At 42.6% G+C, this 26,492-nt stretch overlaps 1 protein-coding gene across 1 annotated transcript in view; it reads left to right on the top strand.

The window, feature by feature from the left end:
- Window positions 1–2,099: 2,099 nt before the first annotated feature.
- Window positions 2,100–26,492, top strand: part of ZNFX1 (zinc finger NFX1-type containing 1) — a 43,900-nt gene continuing 19,507 nt past the window's right edge. Inside the window, exons 1-6 of the mRNA XM_089673395.1 lie at window positions 2,100–2,226; window positions 9,691–9,772; window positions 12,724–14,667; window positions 17,617–17,748; window positions 20,050–20,198; window positions 23,477–23,620. Of these exons, the coding sequence (XP_089529521.1) occupies window positions 9,709–9,772; window positions 12,724–14,667; window positions 17,617–17,748; window positions 20,050–20,198; window positions 23,477–23,620 (2,433 nt within the window). The 5' untranslated portion in view covers window positions 2,100–2,226; window positions 9,691–9,708. The remainder of the gene's footprint in view (window positions 2,227–9,690; window positions 9,773–12,723; window positions 14,668–17,616; window positions 17,749–20,049; window positions 20,199–23,476; window positions 23,621–26,492) is intronic.

Genomic DNA, 26,492 nt, shown 5'->3' with positions numbered 1-26,492 from the left:
TCGGGACTGTCCATAATGATAAAGGGTGCCTCGGGACTGTCCATAATGATAAAGGGTGCCTCGGGACTGTCTATAATGATAAAGGGTGCCTCGGGACTGTCCATAATGATAAAGGGTGCCTTGGGACTGGCCATAATGTTAAAGGGTGCCTTGGGACTGTCCATAATGATAAAGGGTGCCTTGGGACTGTCCATAATGTTAAAGGGTGCCTCGGGACTGTCCATGATGTTAAAGGGTGCCTTGGGACTGTCCATAATGTTAAAGGGTGCCTTGGGACTGTCCATGATGTTAAAGGGTGCCTTGGGACTGTCCATAATGATAAAGGGTGCCTTGGGACTGTCCATACTGTTAAAGGGTGCCTTGGGACTGTCTATAATGTTAAAGGGTGCCTTGGGACTGTCCATAATGATAAAGGGTGCCTTGGGACTGTCCATAATGTTAAAGGGTGCCTTGGGACTGTCCATAATGATAAAGGGTTCCTTGGGACTGTCCATAATGATAAAGGGTGCCTCGGGACTGTCCATAATGATAAAGGGTGCCTCGGGACTGTCCATAATGATAAAGGGTTCCTTGGGACTGTCCATAATGATAAAGGGTGCCTCGGGACTGTCCATAATGATAAAGGGTGCCTCGGGACTGTCCATAATGTTAAAGGGTGCCTCGGGACTGTCCATAATGATAAAGGGTGCCTCGGGACTGTCCATAATGATAAAGGGTGCCTCGGGACTGTCTATAATGATAAAGGGTGCCTCGGGACTGTCCATAATGATAAAGGGTGCCTCGGGACTGTCTATAATGATAAAGGGTGCCTCGGGACTGTCCATAATGATAAAGGGTGCCTCGGGACTGGCCATAATGTTAAAGGGTGCCTTGGGACTGTCCATAATGTTAAAGGGTGCCTTGGGACTGTCCATAATGTTAAAGGATGCCTTGGGACTGTCCATAATGATAAAGGGTGCCTCAAGACTGTCCATGATGTTAAAGGGTGCCTCGGGACTGTCCATAATGTTAAAGGGTGCCTCGGGACTGTCCATACTGTTAAAGGGTGCCTTGGGACTGTCCATAATGATAAAGGGTGCCTTGGGACTGTCCATAATGTTAAAGGGTGCCTTGGGACTGTCCATAATGATAAAGGGTGCCTTGGGACTGTCCCTGATGTTAAAGGGTGCCTCGGGACTGTCCATAATGTTAAAGGGTGCCTCGGGACTGTCCATACTGTTAAAGGGTGCCTTGGGACTGTCCATAATGATAAAGGGTGCCTTGGGACTGTCCATAATGATAAAGGGTGCCTTGGGACTGTCCATAATGTTAAAGGGTGCCTTGGGACTGTCCATAATGATAAAGGGTGCCTTGGGACTGTCCATAATGATAAAGGGTGCCTTGGGACTGTCCATAATTTTGAAGGGTGCCTTGGGACTGTCCATAATTTTGAAGGGTGCCTTGACTGAAAAAAGGTTGAGAAACGCTGCATTAGATAAAAAAAAGGGACATCTGAACAGCAAAAAAGGGCAGAAGGATTTGGTTCCAAAAGAGGCCTATTCTCTCTGAGCCTGGGTTCACACTGATTTGGTGCGGAATTCGCAGTGTTTTCTTTGCGAATTTTGCACCGCATCAGTATCGCACCCTGTTCCTGCAAACTGCTGCGGGTGTGTATGTTAAGTTAACAACACCCCGAAATCGGTTTGCAAAACACTGTGCGATGTGCAGAATCAGATCACATAGGTGTGAATACCCATGCAATCCGATTCCAGCGTGGAGCCAAAAAAGGGTCCTGCACCTTTTTGGTGCAGACATGGTGTGATTTGAGCCATACATAATGTATGGCTCAATTCACACCGCACAGAATTCGCTTGTGATTTGCACAGGAATGCGGTGTGGTACCTGTGCGAATCACATGCAATGTACCGCATCGCATGAGTGTGAACCTAGCCTAAATGGGGATATAGGACAATTGTATTTCTCCAATTTCCCTTGAGTTTCTGTACTCTTACTTCCTGTGTCTATTCTCTCTTTTTCACTTTTCCTCCCACCCTGGTACTTTCCATTCTCCAGGCCAGATGTGAGAATAGAAACTGAAAGCATGGAATGGGAGGGCTTACAGCTCGTATACTTATACCAGCAGATGACAAAACAGAAACAGCAGACGCCTGTGAACTGAGGCCGAAGCAGGACAGGAAGAACGCAGATAATAATCGCTAAGTGGTTGAAGGAATACCAGAAGAAAAGGTAATACAGCAATTGGCTAGGCACAGAAAGGCAAACTGTCAGCTCTAATCCAGGCTAAACTGATGAATGTGTTGTTACTGTTTTAAATGACGTTGATGTTTGTGTACGTTTATAAATAGGCAGAAATCATTATGACTCAGGAAGACTAATACTTTCGGTATGGCTAAATAGGGCCTTCTTTTTTCGAGGCATATAAAATCACATAGAAAATTTACAAGTAGGTAAATTTAGGCCTACTCTGGCAGTTGGAGAATGACAATTAGAATCTGGATGATTCATAACAAGCAGCACAGACAGTTCACATTTTAGACACTTTCGTAAAGGAGGACAAAAACTGATTCATTGGTATTATCTGGTTTCCTCCCACACTCCAAAGACATGCTGGTAGGTTAATTAGATCCTGTCTAAATTGTCCCTAGTATGTGTATGGATGTAAGTTATGGACTTTAGATTGTACGCCCCTTGAGGGTTAGGGACTGAGGTGAATGTACAATATATATGTAAAGCGCTGCGTAAATTGACGCTGCGTAAGTACCTGAAATAAATAATTATTCACAGCTGATGATGTCACTGAAAGCTAGAAGGAAAGCATACATGGTCAGTATACGTTGTTATTGTGGGTTGTAGGAGGAGGGAATGATTAGAGAGGGGGTTTTTTTTCAAAAGGGGGTGTGGCTTGTGTGACTGATAGATCAGGTAATGGCTAGAAAAGATCAGGTTATACATTATTTAAATTGACATTTTTTGCAGTTCCACAGGGAGAGGTTCTTAAAGGGACAGTAGTTTATGTTCACAGTTTTGAGGTTGATTCACAGAAGAAATACATTTGTGATCTGTATCAGTAAAACTATATTCACTTTAATCATCCAGCCGAGCAAAAGTAAATCCTGATTGGGTGTTCCAATTAAACATTGGCTGATGTGAAAATGAATTCCTTTACAATATCATACTCTTTGAATAATATTAAAAATAAATGTTCATGTGACTTTCAACATCATCTCACTTTCCCATTTTGCTTGCTCTTCCATATGTAGGTCACTGTATTTCGTCAAAAATAGATTTGTGAATGTTCCCTTTATTAGCCATCTGTATATCAAGGAATTATATTTTTATTCTCTGACTTCTGAGATAAATGAAAACAGAGGCTTGTTTTCAGGCAGTTTAGACCTAACCCATAAGCCGGCCATAGATGGATAATCTCGGCTAGTTCAACAGGGAACGGGAAAAATTTAATCCATCTATGGGCAGGTTGGTCATACTGAAGTTGATTCGGCTATAGTTAGCAGGTGATCATTGTGTTCTGCAGGGAAGGCTCCCCGTTGGCAGAATACAAGTACGCTACGGGAGATATTGATGGGGGAATCAAGCAATTTTCTTTCCTTCCACCCGTGGTGGAAGGCTCCCCGTTGGCAGAATACAAGTACGCTGCGGGAGACATTGATGGGGGAATCATGCAATTTTCATTCCTTCCACCCGTGATGGAAGGCTCCCCGTTGACAGAATACAAGTATGCTGTGGGAGATATTGATGGGGAATCAAGCAATTTTCTTTCCTTCCACCCGTGGTGGAAGGCTCCCCGTTAACAGAATACAAGTACGCTGCGGGAGATATTGATGGGGGAATCAAGCAATTTTCTTTCTTTCCACCCATGGTGGAAGGCTCCCCGTTAACAGAATACAAGTACACTACAGGAGATATTGATGGGGGTATCAAGCAATTTTCTTTCCTTCCACCCGTGGTGGAAGGCTCCCCGTTAACAGAATACAAGTACGCTGCGGGAGATATTTATGGGGGAATCAAGCAATTTTCTTTCCTTCCACCCGTGGTGGAAGGCTCCCCGTTGGCAGATTACAAGTACGCTGCGGGAGATATTGATGGGGGGAATCAAGCCATTTTCTTTCCTTCCACCCGTGGTGGAAGGCTCAATGTTGACAGAATACAAATACGCTGCAGGAGATATTGATGTGGTAATCAAGCAATTTTCTTTCCTTCCACCCGTGGTGGAATTAAAGGAAATTGTATAATCTATGACTTGCCATAAACTTGTACTGAGAGAGAAGAGCAGTAGATTGTGTAGTACAGCTAAGCAGGAAGTAGAGCCTGCAAATGTAATGAACAAATATAGATGACCCCCATATCCATAAATCTTTACAAGCAATACACAGCAGCATAGTGTTGTATGATGTTAGCCATCAACAAAGTACCGAAGAAGGTGAAACAGGAAGGCGCTTCTAAGTGCAGTATTCCAGGTCAACGTTAATAAAAAAAGCGGTTAAAAATGCTTACAATGTAGTAGAACAAACAGGCTCTAATGTAATTTGTCAGTAGCAGGGCTCTGTCCTCTGAGTGATGGAGTCACTGTGCCAGCCAGCAGCTGCAGGGGGAGCTTCAGGAGAGGTGTAAAATATGGCTGCCGCTCTGTTCGGAGCGCTGGAGCACACGGTGGAATGCACGCTGCCCAGGGACCGGAAGTGATGTGAGCATGGAGTGGTGACGCGTTTCTGAGCATGAGCAGAACTCCTTTAAGACCAATGTCCAGGCTTAGGGAGAGCCAGTTAAATAGGGTAAAGAGACGAGAAAAGGGGCGGTCAGTGGGAAGGAAGGTACATGCCTCCCAAACACCATGCTCCAAAACGCGTCACCACTCCATGCTCACGTCACTTTCGGTCCGTGGACAGCATGTGTTCCATCGTGTGCTCCAGCGGTCCGAACAGAGCACCAACGCGCCCTACTAACTACCTTAATCAACAAAGTACTGTAGATCTTTGGACCTGGGGTGATAACATTTAATGGCTAACTAAACAGACTGTAGTGCAAGGGTTAAAGGTACTACAACCCTTGGCAAGTGACGTGGGCTCACCTAAAGGGAACAGAGTCTACGCACCAGCTGGTTTTCACCAGAGCTGATGGTGGTGATGGGTTTCTTTGTGTGCTGGTACAGCCCACAAGATCGCCCCATCATGGGGTGGTTGGGAGCAAGGAGGCTATGATGTGTGGACAGAAGACTAGAGAGTAGTCAGGATCAAGCAAAGGGTCAAGGCAGAAAGCTGGCAGCAGAGTGGTCTATTTCCAGACAAAGGGTCAAGGCTGGTGGCAAGCAAGAGAATAGTCATGGTCCAGGTAGCGGTCGAGGCAGGCAGCAGGCAAAAAAAAAGTCAGAAACTGTCAAGATCAGCAACAAGTCAGGCAATTTCACAGGTAAGTATTATAGCTGTTTGACAAGGGGTAGCTGGTGAGAAGACAGCACCAGCACCTTCCAGGGCTGATGCTTAAATGCCCCTCTTAGTCAGAGGACATGCCTAGCATTGTTTCAGGAAGGATTGGAAGTTCTGGTAGAGATCCTACAAGCACCATTGGAAATACTGGCAATAATTCTGTGAGTGTCAGGGATTCTGTGAGCAACATTTGAAGCACCCGCAAGGATTCTGCTAGTGAGAGTTCTAGAAGTCCTAGCAGGGATTCTGAAAACAGGTGTTCTAGAGGTCCTGGCACAAGTCTTGGTGGTACTGTAACAGCTTAGTGGGCTTTTTACATGGCCGCTCCATTATATGAAGGGAACGTTTACATGAGCCATGTATAAAATACATATTTCTCACTATTTATTACATATATTTATATAGCGCTGACAATTTACACAACACTTTATATACAGTGAAGGAAATAAGTATTTGATCTCCTGCTGATTTTGAATGTTTGCCCACTCACAAAGAAATGATCAGTCTAAAAATCAAATAGTGTGTATTGTAACACTGAGAGATAGAATAGCAACAAAAAGGGGGAGAACTGAGCGATCAGCAGTGTCTGAACCGGCAAGGGACAGATGCAGCATCCGACCACCTAGGTAAGTATAATTTAAAAAAAAATTCTTAAACTTACACACACGGGTGTCCTGTAAATGTGTATGTGGTACTTGCCAACTAGAATGTTGGGTACCTGGATAGTAGTGTATATTTATAGTTCTTGTTTTGATTTATAGTCAAGGCCTGGACTGAGCAAAGTTAAAAGGGAGGGCCAACATGACTGGGGCGTGCAGACGAGGCGGAGCGTGTATTTGGGTGGGAGTATATGCAGGAGGTAAAGGGGGGTGGTTACTCACCTGATTGGAGTATGCAACCTTGAGGAGTGGTCTTGCCAGGATTAGGAGCGGGGTTGGGTCTTGTCGGAGGTCAGTCGGAGCTTGTGCCAGCACGGGGGTGGTTTCTCCTGCCCTCCCTCCCTGGAGCTGTTTCGTATTTTTGTTTTGCTGTTTTGGTTATGGTTTGTTCTTTGTGTTTGTCCTGTTGTTCGTTTTGTGTGGGTTTGTTGAGTTTATTTCTTGTTCGGAACGGCATTTTGTGTCCTGAGGTGTTTTTCTGTTTTGTCATGGGAGCCGGCAGGGGTCAATGGGCCTTTGAAGGCGGTGCTGGAGTGACAATTTGGTGGATTATGGGTTGGGCCCATCGTAGGTATGGGTGTCCCTTCCCAATTATAAGGTCACGTTGGTAATGTGGGAGTTCATTGGCTGTATTTGGGACTACGTAACTGTAGTCCCAGATACAGTAGCAGTAGTAGCGGCTGGAGGCCTTTTTATTGGGTGTCAGATACAGCCGAGTTTGTGATGTGAGTAACGGTGCCTTCAAAGACCTTGGACCCAGTTGAGATCATTACTGTCAGTTATTATTTGAGTGTACTGTAAGAAGTGTTATGTTAGAGTTCTGTTAAATAAATGGCTGCTATGGCCGGTTTTACACCAAAAGAGAGCCGCGTGGTCATTTAGGTGGGGAAGGTTGAAGGGTGGTGGTGGTTTTAAGGATTAGGGGTAAGTATTAGCCTCGATATTCTGCGAGTCCATCAGTCATGTATATTAAGGCATATGTACAGTATATATTATATATTGTAGCTCTTGGAGCTATGACTAAGCGCTAGTGGAGTGTGAAACGCGTTAGGTGGAGTCCTGTATCCCTGTCATATTTGTTCAATATGCTATAAGAAGAAATAAAGGTGATTTTACTGGGTGTGCGGCCATCGGATGTTTGTCTGTATATTGGAGTCTGCTGCGGACAGAGCCGACATGTGGGAATTAGTGTGTGTATGGTAGTGGAAATGGAAACTGACCTGGAGCAGTGTTTTTTTTTTGGTTTTGTTTTTGCTTTTTTGTTTTATACTTTATGTAGGGCTTAGTTCCTTTTTAACCTCTTAAGGACCACCCTATAGCAGATATACTACTACAGGACAGCACCTGTGCGCAAAACAACGTATATATACGTGATTTTGCATTTCCGGGTAGGGGGCGCATGCGAGACGTGCGCGTGCCCCACCCACACTGCCATTCGCGGCCGCGGATGTCAATAACCAGGTCCCAGCTGGTAATTACCTGCAGGCACCCGGTGATTACCGACAATCACCGATGGGGAGGAAGGCAGTTTTATTTACAAACAGTCTTCCTCCCTGTCAGCTTGAGCACACTACTCAGGATGGCTGTGCACAGCACAGCCATCCTGATCAGTGTGCTTACTGTGAAGCACACCCCCCCCCGCCCCCTAGTAAAACACTCCCAGCACATAGTTAACCCTTTGATAGTCCCTCACATTAACCCCTTCCTGCTCAGTGCCATTAGTACAGTGTTTTTTTTTAGCATTGATGACTGTATTGGTGTCACTGGGGATGTCAGTGACACCAAGTTAGTCCCCCCCCCCCAGTGATCAGAATGTCCGCCGCAGTCCCGCTAAAAGTTGCTGGTCGCCGCTATTACTAATAGAAAAAAAAAATCCCAGTATCTATACCGCCATTTGTAAATGCTATAACTTTCACATAAGCCAATTCATTTACACGTATTGGGATTTTTGTTAGCAAAGACATGTAGCAGAATACATTCTGGCCTAAATTTATGATGAAATTTGATTTTTTAAATTTTTTTTACTGGACATGCTTAATAGAAAAAAGTTCAAAATATAGTTTTTTCCTCAAAATTGTCGCTTTTTTTGCTTATAGTGCAAAAAATAAAAAACGCACAGGCGATCAAATACCACCAAAAGAAAGCTCAATTTGTAGGAAAAAAGGACGTTCATTTAATTTGGGTGCAGCGTTGCATGACTGCGCAATTGCCAGTTAAAGTAACGCAGCACCGCAACGCAAAAAATGGCCTGGTCAGGAAGGGGGGTAAATCCTCAGGAGGGCAAGTGGCTAAAATGGCAGCAAACTACCGTGATAAAGAAAATCCTTTTGTGAATGGCACAGACTGGAACTGTAGCACTAATACAATTTGACCCGCAGGGTGCAGATATTGCAGCAACCTCTTGTGATTTAATGTGTTGAAAGTGTAATGATTAGTGGGCCACAAGGTAGGATAGGCCGGACAATCTAGGCCTTGGCACATGTAACTTGTGAAACAAAGGATGTTAAACTGAGAGGAATGTAACTGAACCTAGCAATGTAATTTGATTTAGGTGTGGAGCTCTCTCACCTGATCCGTGACCTCGGTCAGGTAGCGGAAAGTCTTTATGCAGATGGGGGGGCCCCTGTGTTTTCTTGATTCATCCATCACAGATCACTTCTGTGGCCTGGCCTGGCCCAGCCTGGACCTCCAGCGTCCCACACAGTCCTCTCCTCACACTTGCTCTCCAGCTTTCACCATCCACTTCCTGTCTTCTGGTTTTTGGGCTGCTGTATTTATCTGCCTTCGCCCATTAGCGAATGCAGACCATAGATGGTTCGTTTATCGGTCGATTTTTTGTCCGAAAAACAAAACATCGGTCATTCTGTTGCCACCAATGATTGCAAAAATCGTCCGTTTTTCGCAAATTTTCCAGCATGACCGATAAAAGAAATGAGGAGGAACAGCGAAAATCGGCCGATGCCATTGGCCCACTAACAGTGCGAAAATCGGCCGATTATTCTTTTGGACGAAAAATCGGCCGATAAACGAACCGTCTATGGCCTGCATAACTCTTCTGGGAAATGTAGGTTGTTAGCTTGCGGCTTCACAGCTGAGTGCCCACTGCACATGTGAGAGTCGTGCTGTGCATCCTGATTGGTCCAGCAGTCTTCTGGGACCTGTGAAGGTTCCTAGGAGACTGGGGGAGGAAGGAGGGGGCCAAACACTGAAGTCCTGCTATCAGTCTACAAGTCCAACAAAGCTTTTCTTCAACAGAGTCTGTATAACTAAGATGCAGAACACTGCCATCTTGTGTCCATTTAACATCCTGCAGCCGGTATTTCTGCAGGGTATTACACTACCAAACCGTGTGAGGGCTGCTTCCAAAGTACTAAACCTTTTTATGTTGTGCACCTCAGTATCAACGTTAAGTATTTTGCTACTGATATAACCAAATGGTATTTGTATCTGTGGGGAAAATTTTTTATCTTGTTCTTCCAAAATTACAGCCACGCCTGTCTTGCATCAAATTATGAGTCACACTGTTGTCTCTAACTTGTATATGTCTGTTAGGCATATCAGTTTATGTCTTTAACTTTTATATTTTACAGATATTTCCAAGACCTTCTATGGATCCCAGACGAAGGCCTTGGGAGGAACCTCAGGCTAACTATAATCGACAACACGAAAGACGTAAGACTTTTGTCTTTTAGTCCAGTGACTCATCAAATTGTGGTTAGCACTGCAAGTCAGGCTTCAGCATCATAGTTACATAATTGTGGTGTTTTTTAAGAGTTACTAATCCCATAAACAAAAATTATATTGTAGCCTACCATTTCTTAGATGTATTGTCTGCATTAGTTTTCCTTTTTAGGTCTTGTTGCCTTTATTTTCACCTGTTATATAGTTGAGATAAATCAGTGAACGTAGATAGGGGAGCTTATAATGGTCAGCTTTACACAAAACCTTTTTCCCAAAAAAGAATTGTTGCTGTAACTGCTTGAAGCGGAGTTCCACCCAAAAGTGGAAGCTCTGCTTGTTTGTCCCTCCTCCACTGTCATATTTGGCACTTTTTTGGGGGGGGAGCAGGTACCTGGTTTTGACAGGTACCCGCTCCCACTCTCGGCTCAGTTCGCCGCGGCAAAGTGAGCCAGAAGTTCAGCCCCCTCCTTCCTCCTGCAGTGTCCTAGGAACCTTCACAGGTCCCAGAAGACTGCTGGACCAATCAGGGTGCGCAGCACGACTTGCACATGTGCAGTGGACACTCAGCTGTGAAGCCGCAAGCTGTCAAAACCTGATGCCCACAGTTGAGATGCCGGCGCCATGGAGAGAAAAAGGAGAGAAGAGACGGCACGGGTGAGCACATCACTGGACCCCGGGACAGGTAAGTGTGTGTTTATTAAAGGTCAGTATATACAGTTTAGGTAGCTGCTGACTTTTAATAAACACAAAAACTGCTAGAACTTTAAAAAAGTGTTAGTAGGAGCTTGACTAATTTGTTAGTCAAGTCCATCTAAATCAGAGGTGCTCATCCTTTTGAAGAGCGAGGACCACTTAAATGATTTGGTAACTAGTCGCAGGCCACAGTGAAAGGAAATGGTTCAGAATTGCACATTTTTTATTTTGAATAGCATAATGAACATTTTCATCCTGTAGCAACTGAATGCAGGCAGGAGGGAGAGAAGGAGAAGCAAAATTTTAGCGGTTGCAGGAGGAAAATGGAGAGCATCAGTTCCTGTATATGCCACCCCTGCCACCCCTCCTGTCCAAGTGGTGGGGTCACCATTGCAACCCCTGATGCCAGACCAGTGTTTGGGGGTGTGGTAAAAACTCATCTCAACTAAGGGTTTTCACTACCCCCCAAACCGTAAATGTAAATGAGCCCTCACTGTCCTGAGTCCCCTATAAGGCTGCTTTCACACTGATACACTGAAGTTTACCAGCACTGCGGATGCAGCACAGTGTTCCTGCGGGTTAGATGCGCTTTGCCATAGACTTCTATTAAATCTTACGGGTGCGGTGCACTTTCTGAAATATGGATATAATAGAAATCTATGACTCAATCCACAGGAATGCTGCAGGTGCACTGCACTGCATCTGCGGATCAGTATGAAAGCAGCCTAATAGTTATTAACTCTGTTATAGGTGTTAACATGCCCGTTACAAAAGCACAGGCTATGTGTTGTTTAATACTCTAACCTTCTTTTCCTTTTCCAGCTTCTGCTGGCATTGCTCTCTGTCTGCAGGCTGCTAGAAAGGTCCCAGGAGAAGTGTTCTTAGTATCACTCTGCCTGGAGCTGGGGCTACAGAAGAAGCATCGGCTTATAAGGCTCCTGCTCCCTCCGCAGCTGCCTACTTCCTCTGCTGCTAGCGCTTGCATGATGCACTCTGATGCCCTGGGATGTCAGGTTGGCAAGCCCAGATTGCGATCAGTGGGTCGCCAACCCCGGGTATGCACTCCGAGGGCCATGTGGTTGAGCACCTCTTATCTAAATCTTCTAACAGTAACCTCTCCCCAGACTGACAATGCTGCTGTCCAAAAAGGTGCCTCTGTCTTGAGTGGGAATGCTAAACTACTATATCTAAAATTTTGGGGAGGGGTTTAAAGTGGAACTTTAGTATAAGAATGTGAACAAGCAGGAGTTTTAATGCAGAAAAGACGTACTATTTCTCTTCTGCATTACCGTTTCTTACCTACTTGTCTGCACTGTATACCAAACTGTACAATTTCAGAAATGCCGAGATGAATGAACTCTCCATACTTGTCTTGGTGATCCTTGTCAGGAAGGGAAAAGCCAGAATTTTGAGTTGTTATCAGAACAAGAGTAGGGGACAAACAAAAACACTTGTTCCAGTGACACAGTCTAAGTGTGAATTTCAATAATTTTGGAGGGATTTCTTCTCACTTCCTGTTGTAGGCAGGAAGAGAAGGGAAATCTCCTAAATGAGATGCTGTTTGTCAAGAAAACTAACAAGGGGTTTTAATCATTCATGTCTCTATCCCACATGGAGAAAAAAATGTTTCAGCTTTTTATACACTTTAAAGCAGGAAAGCAGCTAAATACACAATTAAATTAAATTGTACTTGTCAAAGGATTTGTTTTTCTGTTCATCCAATCTTTTCGTACTACCCCACCAGACAGTATAGACAAATCCTCAACCTTCACTATAGTGAAAGTATAACTTTGTCTAGAAAACACCCAGCCTACTTATTCCATATGTATTCCTACTTAGTCCATCACTATACTCTCTCCTCCTGTTAGTATGTTTCCTGTGAGCACATCTGCATTACAGCCAAGCCTCGTTGGCTTCAAGTGCTGTGGTTCTTAATCTCTCAGTCCGAACAATACTGTGTATAGGATTACAGGATGCTGGTGTTGTTACAAATGCAGGTAGTGACACTAATTGCATTTTAAAATACATGTAATGATTTTTATTATTAATTTGTAACTGCATGGATTAGTTTTGTTAGGCCTGCCTGTAGTCCAGTTTTAAAGTGTAAATAACAAACACTCACAACAGCATATGTTACATGTTTACCAACAGTTTCAAGAGATAACGTTGATCCCTTTCAGTCTAGTTTTTGAAAACATCAGCCAGCATGTCTAATTGAATAACTCTTTCACTATATTTTTTTTGTCCAGCCAGGGCAGGACCAAGGCCAGGAAGGGATCTCCATAATGCCCCAAGGCAAGTTCAACAGCTACATAGAAATGAAGGTGGTAGACAGATAGGAGAAAATGGACAGCATGAACAGAGACCTAGAGGAAGAAATGCACAGCAAGCTGGTGGGCACCATGAGCCAAGACCTGGTGGAAGGAATGAACGTGGGGCTGAGAGACAGCATGAACAAAGGGATGGTAGACCTCATGAGCACAGAGAAGGAAGGCGAAATGACCAACAAGGAGGTGGGCGAAATGAACGCGGTGCTAGAGGACAAAATGAGCAAAGAGGTGGTGAACAGCGTGCATATGGTGCTGGTGGACATAATGAACAGCGTGGTGGTGGACGTCAAGGACAGGAACCAGGAATCCGAAATGAACAAAGAGCTGGAGACCGACAAGGTTATAACAGGAGAAGAGAAAACCACAACCAGGAAGGAAGGGAAAATCATAGACAACAACCGGAAGAGCCACGCCGGGACAGAGAGAATGGAAGGGGGCAACAAGTACGACGCCTGGGATACAAAGCTCTTGAAGAACTGCTAGAAAAAGAACCCTCAGAAGTAGCAATCACCCTAGCCGCACATTCTGGTCTACAGGATTTGCTCTCAGCCACTGAAATGAGGTCAGATTTTGTGGAATTGCTGTGTAAGGCTCTGTGCAAGGCCTGCACTGCTAGGCTAGAGAGGCAGAGTATTCAGCATCTCCTTGCACGTGTCAAATCATCTGAGTATATTCGTATGTGCCTCCCACACTATATAGTGGGAATGATAACAGAACCTGTACCAGGGAAAAGGCAGAGCTATCCCAATAACATTACCAATATTCTAAGCCTTGTGCAAGAAATTGTCGGCATCTTTCCTGCCAGTAGCATTCGAGAAACTTCAATGTTGGTTGCTCTCATTCCTAACTCAATTAACAGTTTACGTGCTTCTGGAATAGTAGTGGGAGAACATATAGAGCAGACTCTAGAAAGGGTATCAAATTTTATTCAGCACCTGCAGGACAGGAGAAGAGAAGGAACGCTACGAGTGGACACACATATGGTTATTGGACCAGAGGCTCCTGTTGATGATTTCAGAACAATGAGTGTATACCCTAATTTTGATGAAATTCATCTGGGTGCAAATCCATTTCTTAGACCAAATAATTTAAAATACAAATTTGAAAACACAGACCTTTACTTGGACACCCACTTTCGACTCTTGAGGGAAGACTTTGTTCGGCCATTAAGGAAAGGGATCCAAGAGATTCTTCAGCATGATGATCGAGGCATTCGTAAAATTAAGTTTGATGACATTCGTATGTACTTTGACACACGCATAATTACTCCTATGTGCACATCATCAGGGATTATATACAAAGTCCAGTTTGATGTCACACCTTTAAAGATGATACGCTGGCAAAACTCCAAACGACTATTGTATGGATCTCTAGTTTGCCTGTCCCAGGACAATTTTGAATCCTTCCTCTTTGCCACAGTTTCTAATCGTGATCCCAAAGAATTGGAACAAGGTGAGGTGCAATTGCAATTCTGTGAGCAAAGTAGAGAGCTTCTGGCAAGTACCCGTCCACATGATTCCTTTATTATGGTGGAGACTACTGCCTACTTTGAGGCTTACCGACATGTATTGGAGGGCTTGAAAGAGATTAATGCACAGGATGTGCCTTTCCAGAAATACATTGTATCATGTGAAACGGATGTGGGAGCACCACGTTATCTCAATGCGGGTATCCAGTATGATCTTAGCTGTATGATGAGCAAGGAGCAAAAGGCTATCCCAGCTTCAAGGAACAAAATCAATATCCTGAATCCCTTGCAATGGCCATCCAAAGAGTCCTTAGGCTTCGATGAATCTCAAATAGAGGCTGTGCGGCTAGCACTTACCAAGGAGCTTGCCATTATTCAAGGACCTCCAGGCACAGGTAAGATTCTGAAACATAAATAGGGCTTACAAAAAATCTAGGTTGTTGTAAATATAATTCACTTTTCATTATAAATCACCACCCCAAGACTACATATGTACTGTATATATGATAGCACAGGCATGCACTGTTTTTGTGCATAGGGTTAGGGAAAAGTTACAATGTCTGAAAGATTTAGGGCCGGTTCACACTATAGAAACGCAGTTCAGTTTTTGATGTGTTCCAGTGCGTTTTTTATGCATTACAGTTAATTTTTCCCCTCTCTCTTTCTTCATTTTAAATTTAAATAGTGACATGTGTGTTCCAGTGCGTTTTTGGTGCTTTCCAGTGCATTTTACCGCATTACAGTACAGTTCTGTGCAGAAAAAATGCAGCATGTTCTAATTTTTTCTGCAACTGAAACACACTGGAACTACAAGCACTGATGTGAACTATGACATTGACAACCATATAACCTACTTTCTGTGCATTTTGGATGCATAAAAAAGCAACTGAAACACATGTAGTGTGAACTGGCCCTTATACAATCTGTGATCCCATAGGAGAGATTTTTCTTCACTTCCTTTCTCTGTGCACCAGTGCAAGAATTGAGAGCAGCGGTTGTTACTGGGACAGGAAGACACACATAGCAGTAGTAACCAAACTAACAGAAGTTCTAACCCTTCTCCGTGTAATAAAAGTGATTTGTTGTAGTCTTTGTTCCCACTAGAGAAATTTCCCATCACCTCTTGTCAACGGAAATCCCCCGTAACAGACTGCAATTAAATGAACTTTTACAACAGGACATAGAATCTCAAATATGTACAAATAAAAGCTCTGTTAGAAATTGTAAAAACTCTACAGGCAGCATAAATACAAGCTTTTAAAAAAATCAAGGTACGCACATTCGCCCTTCTAACAATGCTAAAATACATATATCTACATATTGAGAAAAGTGGAAAGATAGCACTGGATATACAATATCTACATATGACTACAAATTGTTCCAGATACCCTTGGATCAGAAAATATTACATGTCTGACAAGGTTGGATTTCCCTGATTGCTCTTTTTCCTGCAAGGTGTGTTTTTGCTATTTTAGTTCAACAAGAACTTTGTGGCAGTTGAATCATACCATCATGTTTGACCATAATCTAATGTCCACGGAAGATTCATCTTTGGTTCATATAACCATTTCCTTGTCTTTTGTAGACAGCAGAACACATCTATAGGCAGATGGCATGGCTAACAAAAGAAAACCTGTTCTAAGAGAATATGGAGGCTGCTACTGGTATCATTTCTATCTCAGAATGCTCTAGTTATAATTTATATAATCCTGTTTCAATGGTCTCAATACTCTCTTTCTGGCACTGACCGGGAATATAGCAACAGATCAGAAGTTCTTTGCTCTGAATTTTCTATCCTGCATGCTTATTCCATGTCAGTAATTCTAGGTATTAAAGTGGACCTGAACTCAAAACGTGAAGATGTGCTATGTTGTATATGGTATATTTAAAAATATTAATTGTTTCTACAGAGTACCCTGAAAAATGTACCTTGTCTTGAATGTCCCCTGAAAAATAGTGAAGCAATTCCTGGTAGGAGAGTGTGCCCAGTCACTTCTGTAGTATCATAGCTATGTATTTGTAGTATAAGTTCATTAAAGGCTCTGCTGCCTCTGATATTAAGTCTCATAAAATGTGGAGTGAGATTTGGTGATGCCACTACTGCTCACTGTTCTCTTTTGGTGAGAGGAAGCTGTACTGGAGGACCTGCAATGCAAGCATCTCCATGCTTCTGTTTTATTCATTATGGAGCTATGTGCTTCCTAAGGCTGGCAATAGACAGAGTAAATTTCTTTCCTGCAACTATGGGTCAGTGTTGATAGGGGAATTTCTCCCGTGGAGCCATTGTGTTCTCCCGGAGGGGAAAGCTGCCCCCACCGGGAGAACATAGCTATTATTGCTAGCGTCTACAACAGCTGCTAGCAATAATCGCTTTTAAAATCTGGCAGGCTGATTAACCCAGGTCAATCGATTGATCAGCTTGAGTACATTCAGCCAACCTGTACATGGTTTGAATCTTGGCCGGTTCCTGCCGAGATTCGAACAGTCTATGGCCAGCTCAAGCATTTTCTGTTGCTTCTTCGGTTGCTACTAGTCATCAGATCAGCAGTCATAAGGGGGCAGCGCAACTGACATAAGGAACCAAAGCCCCCTCTACCAAGATGGCCACCTCCACACCTAGAGGCATGGTAAGTCAGTAATAAAAGATCAAATGCACAGAACCGCCTAAAGACAATATTAGTAACTTGTCCTTTGTCACCTGCTTGCCTTTTTTGGGCACAGCCTCCACAGTTCAGGTCCTCTTTAACCACTTCCCATCGGAGGTATTCATATATGAGGCCTCTCATCAGGTGGGCTTTAACAACAAGCATCCGCATATATGGGTCCCTATATAAACACATTGCTGTGCTGAGAGCACAGTAACCAGCAGTTACCGCAAAGCTCCGGATGCATACTTGCAATCGGGAGCTTTACGCTCATGTGACTGCCATTCAGAGCAGTCACATGATCGGCATGCCTGCCTCTGCCTCCCGGAATTTAGAACCTCTTAAAGGGCCGGGATGTGGTGGTGGGAAGGGGTTAAAGCCATAGACAGCTAGGCATCTAGTGTTCTCAGAAAGAAGGCCAATAATGGCAGCCTCATATTTCTCTTACTATATGTTTCTTTTAAACACCAATAGGCATGACACACACTATAGAAAACTTTATAGCCAACCTGCACTAAACACAAATGTTACCAAAAAGATGCATAAGGGCGAATCTCTACTTTAAATCACTACATGATTTGAAATGTAAAGTTTATATCAGAGTTACATTTGTTTGCTGCATTTAATGTGTAATGGATGGAACCTTAAACTACTTGAGCCAAGTGTCTGCAGTATTCTTTTTTTCTTTCTCACTTTTAGGCAAGACATACGTTGGACTGAAGATTGCACAAGCTCTGCTCACTAACACTGATGTATGGCAATTAAATGGACACGCCTGTCCAATTCTTGTGGTTTGCTACACTAATCATGCGCTAGATCAGTTTCTGGAAGGTATGTATACTGCTCATTAAAGTGTAGACACATGAAAAGTTTATTACACATAATTCATCTACATTTTGGATATGTATTATTTAATAACCACTTCAAGTCCGGACACTTTCACCCCCTTCCAGTCCAGGCCAATTTTCAGCTTTCACACTTTGAATGACAATTGCGCGGTCATGCAACACTGTACCCATATGACTTTTTTAGCATTTTTTTGAGACAGATAAAACTTTATTTTGGTGGTATTTATTCACCACTGGGATTTTTATTTTTTTGTTATATAAATGAAAAAGTCCAAACATTTTGAAAAAAGAGTGTTTTTCTTATAAACATTTCGCAAATAAATAATCTTTCTTCATAAATCTTGGCCAAAATGTATTCAGCTATCTTTTTTAGTAAAAAAAAAAAAAAAACCCAAGTTAGATTATAACCAAAAATTATAATTTTTCAAACTTTTTTTTGCATTTTATTTTTTTATATTATGTTTTTTTTTTTTTTTAACATACTGTCACCCTAGTACAGGGGTGGCCAACCTGCGGCTCTCCAGCTGCTGCAGGACTACAAGTTCCATCATGCCTCTGCAAGTCAGTAACTTCCCATCTTTGCAATGCCTCATGGGAAATGTAGTTCCACAACAGCTGGAGAGCCACAGGTTAGCCACCCCTGCCCTAGTAGTACAGTGTCACCATAGTGACACTGTACTAGTTTTGGGGGGTGATGAAGATTTCTTTTTTTTTTTTATACACTGATTGCTTTTACACCCATAACGGCTGTAAAAGCAATCATTTCTCCTCTCTGGCTGCATTCTTGCAGCCATTGAGAAATACTTTGAGAGCTGTGATTGGTCACAGCTTGTCACATGGTACAATAGCCTTGTACCATGTGACCTCTGTGATCATTCAGATTTCACTAGTAGTAAGCAATGATGTCAACAAGTTCAACTATTCATGTGATCACTGATTGGCCAATCAGTGATCACATGATCGGGACCTCACACAGAGATCCCGTACAGCGATCGGTGTTTCGCTGTGTCCTCTGGACACAGTGGGCACCGGATCGCGGTGCACGCACTACCAGGGAGTGTGTACAGGCAGAGAATGCGGGAGGACGTTTATAAACGGCCACCCGCTCCTGCACTGCTCCCGTCCGGCCGTTTATGTACATGGGCCGGACGGGAAGTGATTAATATATTACATATAATTTAATATATAAAAATATATATGATGTTCCCATCTGTCCCTCCCGCCCAGCACACTTTTGTACTGTAAGAATCTTGATTTTAAATGTTAAAATGGAACTAAAGCTGTAGATTTAAAACACTGCTGACTCGCTGGCATTTAATGCAGAATAGACTCTCTTGTTTCTTCTACAAAAAAAGCGTATTATCTGCCTGCCAGTAATCTCTCTGCTAAATGTATACTAAGCCCTGCATGTACTGCTCAGTGTACATTCTCAGCATGTTTGGTGCAGGGATGAATAAACTCGTGTGTATGAGCAGGACTAATGTCATCCCATGCTGGATGATGTTATAGCAGAATATGCCCAACCCAGAGGAGGATGGAAGTACCAGCAAGGGAGCTTGCATAGCTGGAGCAGTGGAGGTAAGCATAGCAGAGTTTAATTCCACCTAAAACAGTTTTAATAGTGCAGCCGTTGCTCAGATAACTGAATGTGCTGTTATTCACATGTATTCTCTCCCTTTCAGAGCAGAAGCATTATCTGAGTGTCAGGTTCATTGAAGCTGTTCTATCACCTGCCTTATCAATAATGAAAACAGAAACTGCCTTTAGTGTTCTTTCACGTATACCTGAGCTTGACAGTTTTATCTGTGCGATTTTCTTTCCCGGGAGAACACAGTTATTACTGCTAGCGGCTATAATAATCTCTAAAAATATCCATAATTGCATGTAAAACCCAACAGGTTAGCTGTACCGAAGCTGATCAATCGATCAACTTGAGTACATTCAGCCTGCCTATACATGGTTTGAATCTCGACCGGACCCTGCTGAACTGGACGAAATTAAAACAGTTTATGGCCGGCTTTAGCTGGGACTAGTGCTGTGAGGGAGGTAAGACTTCTTCGGAGCCATACAGCCTGACAATTGCAATGTGAAAAAGAAGAATACAAATAGATAACAGAATAAAAAGCATTAACTGACAGTTGAGGCTGCACTATTATCTGCACTACTATAACAGATCAGGAGTATTGTAAATGCCTACTGGTGAGTAGCTCAAAAAGTCAGGTTTTGTTCTGTTGATGTACTAAAGTCATTCTCCTACAGCCTTATCCTACTAATGTTGTTTCAGGAATTCATCAGTTCTTGGCGCAAGGTATTGTACGTGTTGGAGGACGTAGCAGCAGTGAAGTTTTAAAGCAGTTTAGTGTCAGAGAACTGAGACAAAGTTTGGGTATTCGCAGAAACTGCCCAGTCCATGTACGCAGGGCATGTGGGGAAGTGAGTATGAATACCAATGCATCATGTTCTATACATCGTTATCTAGAACTCTGTATATTCTCCTTCATAATAACTGCTGAGATACAATATAAGTTAGCGTTACCTTTACAAAAAAAATGTCTATGCTCTGCAGGTAATGGACACCTGTCCAAAAAACAAACGGTGCAGCATTTACTAAAGTTGAAAAATGCCCTTGCATATAAGTATAGGACATTTACCCCCTGAAACCTGGCCAAAAAACTCCCAGAGATGACATCTGCCCATCCTGCCTTGTTGCTAGGATGTTGCTAAGATGCTCTCAACCATTACTGGTCACTCCCACCATCACAGGACCGCTTTCCAACTCAAACCCCCACACATGCACTCTCCCTCCCCACCGCAGTAGCTCTGAATCTGGTACTGCTGTAACGGAGGAGATAGAAAACAATGAGCTCGCTCCTGTGATGATGTGGGAAACATTTTTTTGGTAAAGTGAACTAACCCTCTTAAAGCAAGAAATTAAAACATTAAAATACAGTTACTGTGCTGTACATTATGTATTATCTGCCTATGTAACGAGCAAATGTAGCTTCCCCTATTTACATATATATTGTCCACCCAAAAGTGATGTTTTAAATAAAGATGGAGCTTGGAGAGCGGAGATGGACCCTTACTTTGTATATGTCCTGGATACTTCAACAGCAAGATTTTCTTGCTTTGGGTTTTCCCACCAACAGTTGTGAGTTCCTGAAAAATGCAACCATAATGGCCACAACAAATCTGCAGACTGAAGGTGGGAATACACAATTAGAAAATCGACTGATTGGTCATCCGACGACCGAGAGGCGTTCGTTCGTTGGTCGAAAATCGTGGCCCACATTAACCAATCTAAAAAAATCGTTCATCGATACGTAGTGTTGACGTCTTCTGTACAAATGGAAGTGATGCAGTGAGCGTGTGACCTTGTAGCCACGCCCTTCCGGCCAGAACGAGTGATATACACAATTACCAGCAATGAGTATAATATAGTTTATTACATAACCTATATACATAAATAGTGATACGTAAAATATAATATTCAGAATTCTGGCTTCATTCTCTCCTTAGGCCAATCTACTTTTAACATTTGGATTTTTTGTTCGTGTTTACGAAGATTCCTTGGACATAAACATCCGGGTCATCTTCTGCTTCCGCTCATGTGTGATAGCGCTTGATAGATTTTTTTTGTATGACCGTCATACCACCGCATAGAAAATCGGTCGTTCGTATGTGAAACGACAACAATTGTCACTGTTGTTCAACCGGATTTTTTTGTTCACAATATTGTTATCGGTTAAAACATCCTGCTCATCAAGAGAAAATTGTTCGATCAGTGGTTCCGCAAAATTTTTCCTACAATTTTCTTATCGTGTGTACGGGGTATAAGGAACTCTGTATCTATCTCTACTCGCTATCTCACCAATTAGACTGATGGGCTCAACAGACCGGTCTGTTGCAGTGCTTTGCCAATGCATTACAATGGACTTCACCTTTTTTGGCAATGCAGAACTATACAACACATGGTAGTGCATTACCATGTAGTGGTGCACTGCAATGCAGATGCTTTGCTTTAGTGCATTACTGTGCAACACAATGGGGTTGATTTATTACAGGCAAACAGACTATGCACTCTACAAATGCAGCTGTTCCAGAGCTCAGTAAATGAGGTGAAGCTTCCCTTTGTATAGAATACCCAATCACGTGCAAGGAAAATAACAAAACAGCATTTTTGCTTGCACGTGATTAGATGATAAATGTCAGCAGAGCTTCTCTTCATTTACTAAGCTCTGGAGAAACTGCACTTGCAAAGTGCTCAGTCTATGTGCTTTTAGTAAATCAACCCCAATATGTGCATTGCCTGCATTACCACAACCCTTAACCCTTTAACAATAATACAGCTAGTATTACAAAGATGATCACATTCACATACATCATTTACAGATATATTTATATTTATATATATATATATATCCATCCATACACATACATACTGGGTCAGTTAATATCCTATATTTTTACAAATAGCGTCTCTACTGGCATTCAGGAGAATCCAGGAAGTTGTGGAAGGAGATGACCAACAGAAAGGCACCTACAGCATGATAGGAGACTTTTTAAAGTAGTTCTAAAGGTAGAAGGTTTTTACCTTAAAATGGTTGTAAATCCTTACATAGGTACATATTAATCAGTGAAGTGACTGGCCTCAGGTGAACACAGAGATAAAACAAATCCTCCAACGTAAGTTGTACCCGTTTATCTATAGCTCCTTTCCCCTACAGTGCAGAATATACACAGGATCTCTCAGCTCTGGGGCAGGGAGCTGAAGTTACATCAGTAAGTAGAGCTTTGAGAGCTGACTGGAAGGAAAGAATACCCTCCCTTCACAAGGAAACAGAGCTGAGGTTGTTAATCATGGGCTGTGGCCTTTTTTGTCACCATGTTTCTTTTGGTGTCAGGAAAGCTCATTAGAAGTGACTCATGCAGATAGCAGAGGAAAGAGGCAGCAGACAGAAATGACACTTGGTGCTCTTAATTGAGAAAAGTACACACTATAGAGGAATATGCTTTGTTCATATTTCCCGTCTAAGGTTTACAACCACTTTAATGCATTCTCTGCATTAAGGTAAAAAACCTTCTGTGTGCAGCTCCCCCAGCCCCCCTTTATAGTTAGCTGAGCCTGATCTCAATCCAGCGCTGTGCCCAAGAGCAGCAGCTCTCTACACTCTCCCTCTCTCATAGGCTCAGAGGCAGCAGTGGGAGCCTGTGAGCTATTGGCTCCTGCTGCTGTCAATCACAGCCTGTGAGGAGCTAGTGGGGGCAGGGCTGAGCTGCGCTCTGTGTGTCATTGGACACACAGAGCGTGGCTCAGAATCAAGCCCGCATGAGTGCCCCCATAGCAAGTGGCTTGCTATGGGGGCACTCAGCAGGGGGGAGGAGCCAGAAGCGCCCGTGGGGGACCAGAGAAGTGGAAGCTCAGGACTGCTCTGAGTAAAACAGAGCAGGTAAGTGTGACATGTTTGTTATTAAAAAAATTAGGTTTACAATAACTTTAAGTAAGCTAATATTGGATTGTTAAAAATAACTATTGTTTGTATTTTTATTATTACTGTGCTGATGTTATAAAGTGAAAGTATTGTGACCATAGATTTCCTTTAATTTCATTTGTATTGCATTGTTAAAACATCCCTGAATTTTAGTTGCCCTCGTTACCACTGCCTGGCACTAAATACTTGTTATTTTCGATTTATCTTTACCCATTTAAGGTCACACAAAACATGAAATTAGCAGAACATAAACTCCATGAAGGTGGACAGCTTTTGCAATGCACAACAGCCGGTATCATTCAAGAAAAGTTCCTACAGAAACACATCAAAGAGGACCACTGGGATAGTTTATATAGTGTGATGGTAAGAAGCATCTCCATCTCCCTGAAATATATAAAAATACTTGTGAGCTAAAATGTGGTATTCCCTCTGTGCAGAAGTCCTATAAGGTTATGAATATATAACTAATCAAATATAAATGATCAATTATCAATAAAATAATGGTGCAGCAACACTGTACACATACTCATATACTGTGCAAAAATGAAAACTACGAATGTAATTATATGTGTTGCGCTCCACACTGTGTATCAAAATAATTACCATATAATCTGTAAAAAACAACAATTGACTTAAATGTGCAAAAGACGAAAGTGCAAAGAAAAAGTGCTTCAAACAGTGCAAAACTGTGTAAAATACATTAGGATGCAAAAACAATCCACTCTGTGCTTTCAATCTCGTAGGTGCCAATATATGTGCCGTGCATCACTCTTGGTGTTAAAGAATAGGTGTGCGCTCACCTCCTCTATTAGCCAAACTGAAATGTATGACCAATAACGCTTTTTGTCCTATTGGGACTAAATGGTATTTTCCATGCTGAAGAGATATTTCGAAATGAAGATGAATAGGCTGTACTGCCACTTTTCTCCCACTGGGGGTCTCCCTTACTCCTTTCCAACCTCACTGTTCCTAAGTGGGTGGATGAGGAAAGATTCCCCTTTTCCTATATGGGTCTGTGTACTGCCTTCTCCTCTTGAAGTTATAAGATGTCATGCAAGAGGAAACAAGAATAGTGCCTTATCCTTTATATAACATAGTGCTTTATTAAGTTAAATGCGCACTCACATATATATATTTCCCCTGATGAAGCCACGTGACCCTGTGACGTAACGCGTAGGGGAGGGGCTCTGATGTCACAACGCCATTGCGGAATACGGCGAGTATAGACAAAAGATCTGGGCATTTTACTATTGCGTGACACATATAATTACATTCGTAATCTCCATCTCCCTGTTATGCCAATTTCAGCATAGTGACATATCCCCCAGATTCCCCCTTCACACTATGGGGGAGATTTACTAAACCTGGTGCACACAGAATCTGGTGCAGCTGTGATCACTAAGGCCCCATGTACACAGGACACTTCTGAACGATGGAAACTGACTGCTGGAAAATATAGTTTAAAAATGTCTGTTTAGCTGCGTTTGCATACCACGTTGTTTATGTGCGTTTGCGTTTAGAAGCGTTTTTTTAAAGATAAGCACAGGAGAACCTCCCAAATGCCCAGAATGCACTGAAAAGTGGTAAATGATTAACTATTTCAGACTGTTTCAGAGAAATACAGAGTAGAAGCAGAGATAGCAGTATGTGTTGAGATTAGCTTAGGTGTGAGTTGCTCATTAACATTTCTTTTGTTTCCAAGGGTGGGAAGGTGTCTGGTGGAGTAAGTCATTAAGGCCACCTGGCAGGGGGTCTTCATGCAGAATTTGAGGTGTGAATGGTCATTAACATATCTTTTGTTTCCAAGGATGGGAAGGTGGCTGGTGGAGTGAGTCATTAAGGCCACCTGGCAGGGGGTCTTAATGAGGAATTTGAGGTGTGAATGGTCATTAACATATCTTTTGTTTCCAAGGGTGGGAGAGGTCTGAGGTGTGAATTGTTCATTACAATGTGTGACAAGCTTGGCAGGAACATCCTGTGTTCAGTGTTTTGTCCATCTGAGTACCTTGAAAACGCTTTGCATGCATTTTTCACTATGAAAAAAGGCTCTGGACAGCATCGGGAACTGGAGGAGTTTAAAAAAAATTTCAGACGCAAACGCTTATAAACACGATTTGCTGCGTTAATCATCTTTACAAGCGTTTTGCGTTTGAAATGCTGATAACATTGACTGCTGAACGCAAGTTTTCTGTGTTAAAAAAAATGACTGTAAACTCAAATGCCTGTAAACGACTGTAAACAAAGATGTGTACATAGACACATAGGAAAACATTAGGGGGAGTTCAGGGGTTGCTGAAAAAAATGCTAAACAGCTCCTAAACGTGAGTTTATCAGCTGCAGTGTACATGAGCCCTAACTAATCAGATTCTCGGTGATCAGCTGAAGTAGCATGATTTCAAAGTCGCCGGTCAGTGCAATTTCACATGTGGCTTGCCGACATCTGTGCCACTTCATGTACAGATGTCAATGCAAGTTGCACATAAAATCTCTAACAATAGTGCAGGAAACTTTTTCAAAATCGGTGCAAGTTGTAGTTGCACCAATTTAAACAGTTTCATTGGGCACAAAGAGGGTGCGACTTGTCATGTGAACTTTTGAACTGTCAAATCGCATGACATATCGCATTGGTATGAATGGGGGATTATTGTCAAAGTTTAATTGAACAAGGTGAAGTTAGAAGCTGGTTGGTTATTATGCACAGCTGCACCCCTATGTGTTGTGGTTAGCACATTACTGTGTGCAAAGGCAGTGCATTCATTGCATACTTGAATGCTTGAAAAAAATGGATGTGACTTTTTTTTTAACGTAGCCCACGGCAACACATGACGTGGGTGCTGTGGTGCGCTGCAGTGCTGGTGTCTTGAGTGCTACTGTAATTGCCATACAGATTGATTCATTATCCAACAGACCAGTTAACATGATGTTTCAGGTGAATATGTTGTAACCACTGTTTGACACAATACAAATGGTAAATGTGCCTGCATCAATCTGATTGCATGTCCTGGCAAAAAGATGTTGCAAAGATTTCACTGTGAAAAATGTGACACAAATAATGCTTCCATTTGAACTGATCATCTGGAGAGATTTTTGTTTTTAAACCTATCCATTTTTTGGGACAAGGACTGTGCCATATGTTACCGCGTACACAGTGAGTAGGTTCAAATGTTAAGCTCCTCCCAATTTCACCACACCCACAATTTGCCATGGATCCCTGCGTACATCTGCCTAACTGTTT

The sequence above is a fragment of the Staurois parvus genome, unplaced genomic scaffold (assembly GCF_062004578.1).
Source record: "Staurois parvus isolate SC_StPar_1 unplaced genomic scaffold, SC_StPar_1.0 ptg000137l, whole genome shotgun sequence".
Taxonomy (NCBI): Eukaryota; Metazoa; Chordata; class Amphibia; order Anura; family Ranidae; genus Staurois; species Staurois parvus.
This window is presented reverse-complemented; position numbering and strand designations above follow the sequence as displayed.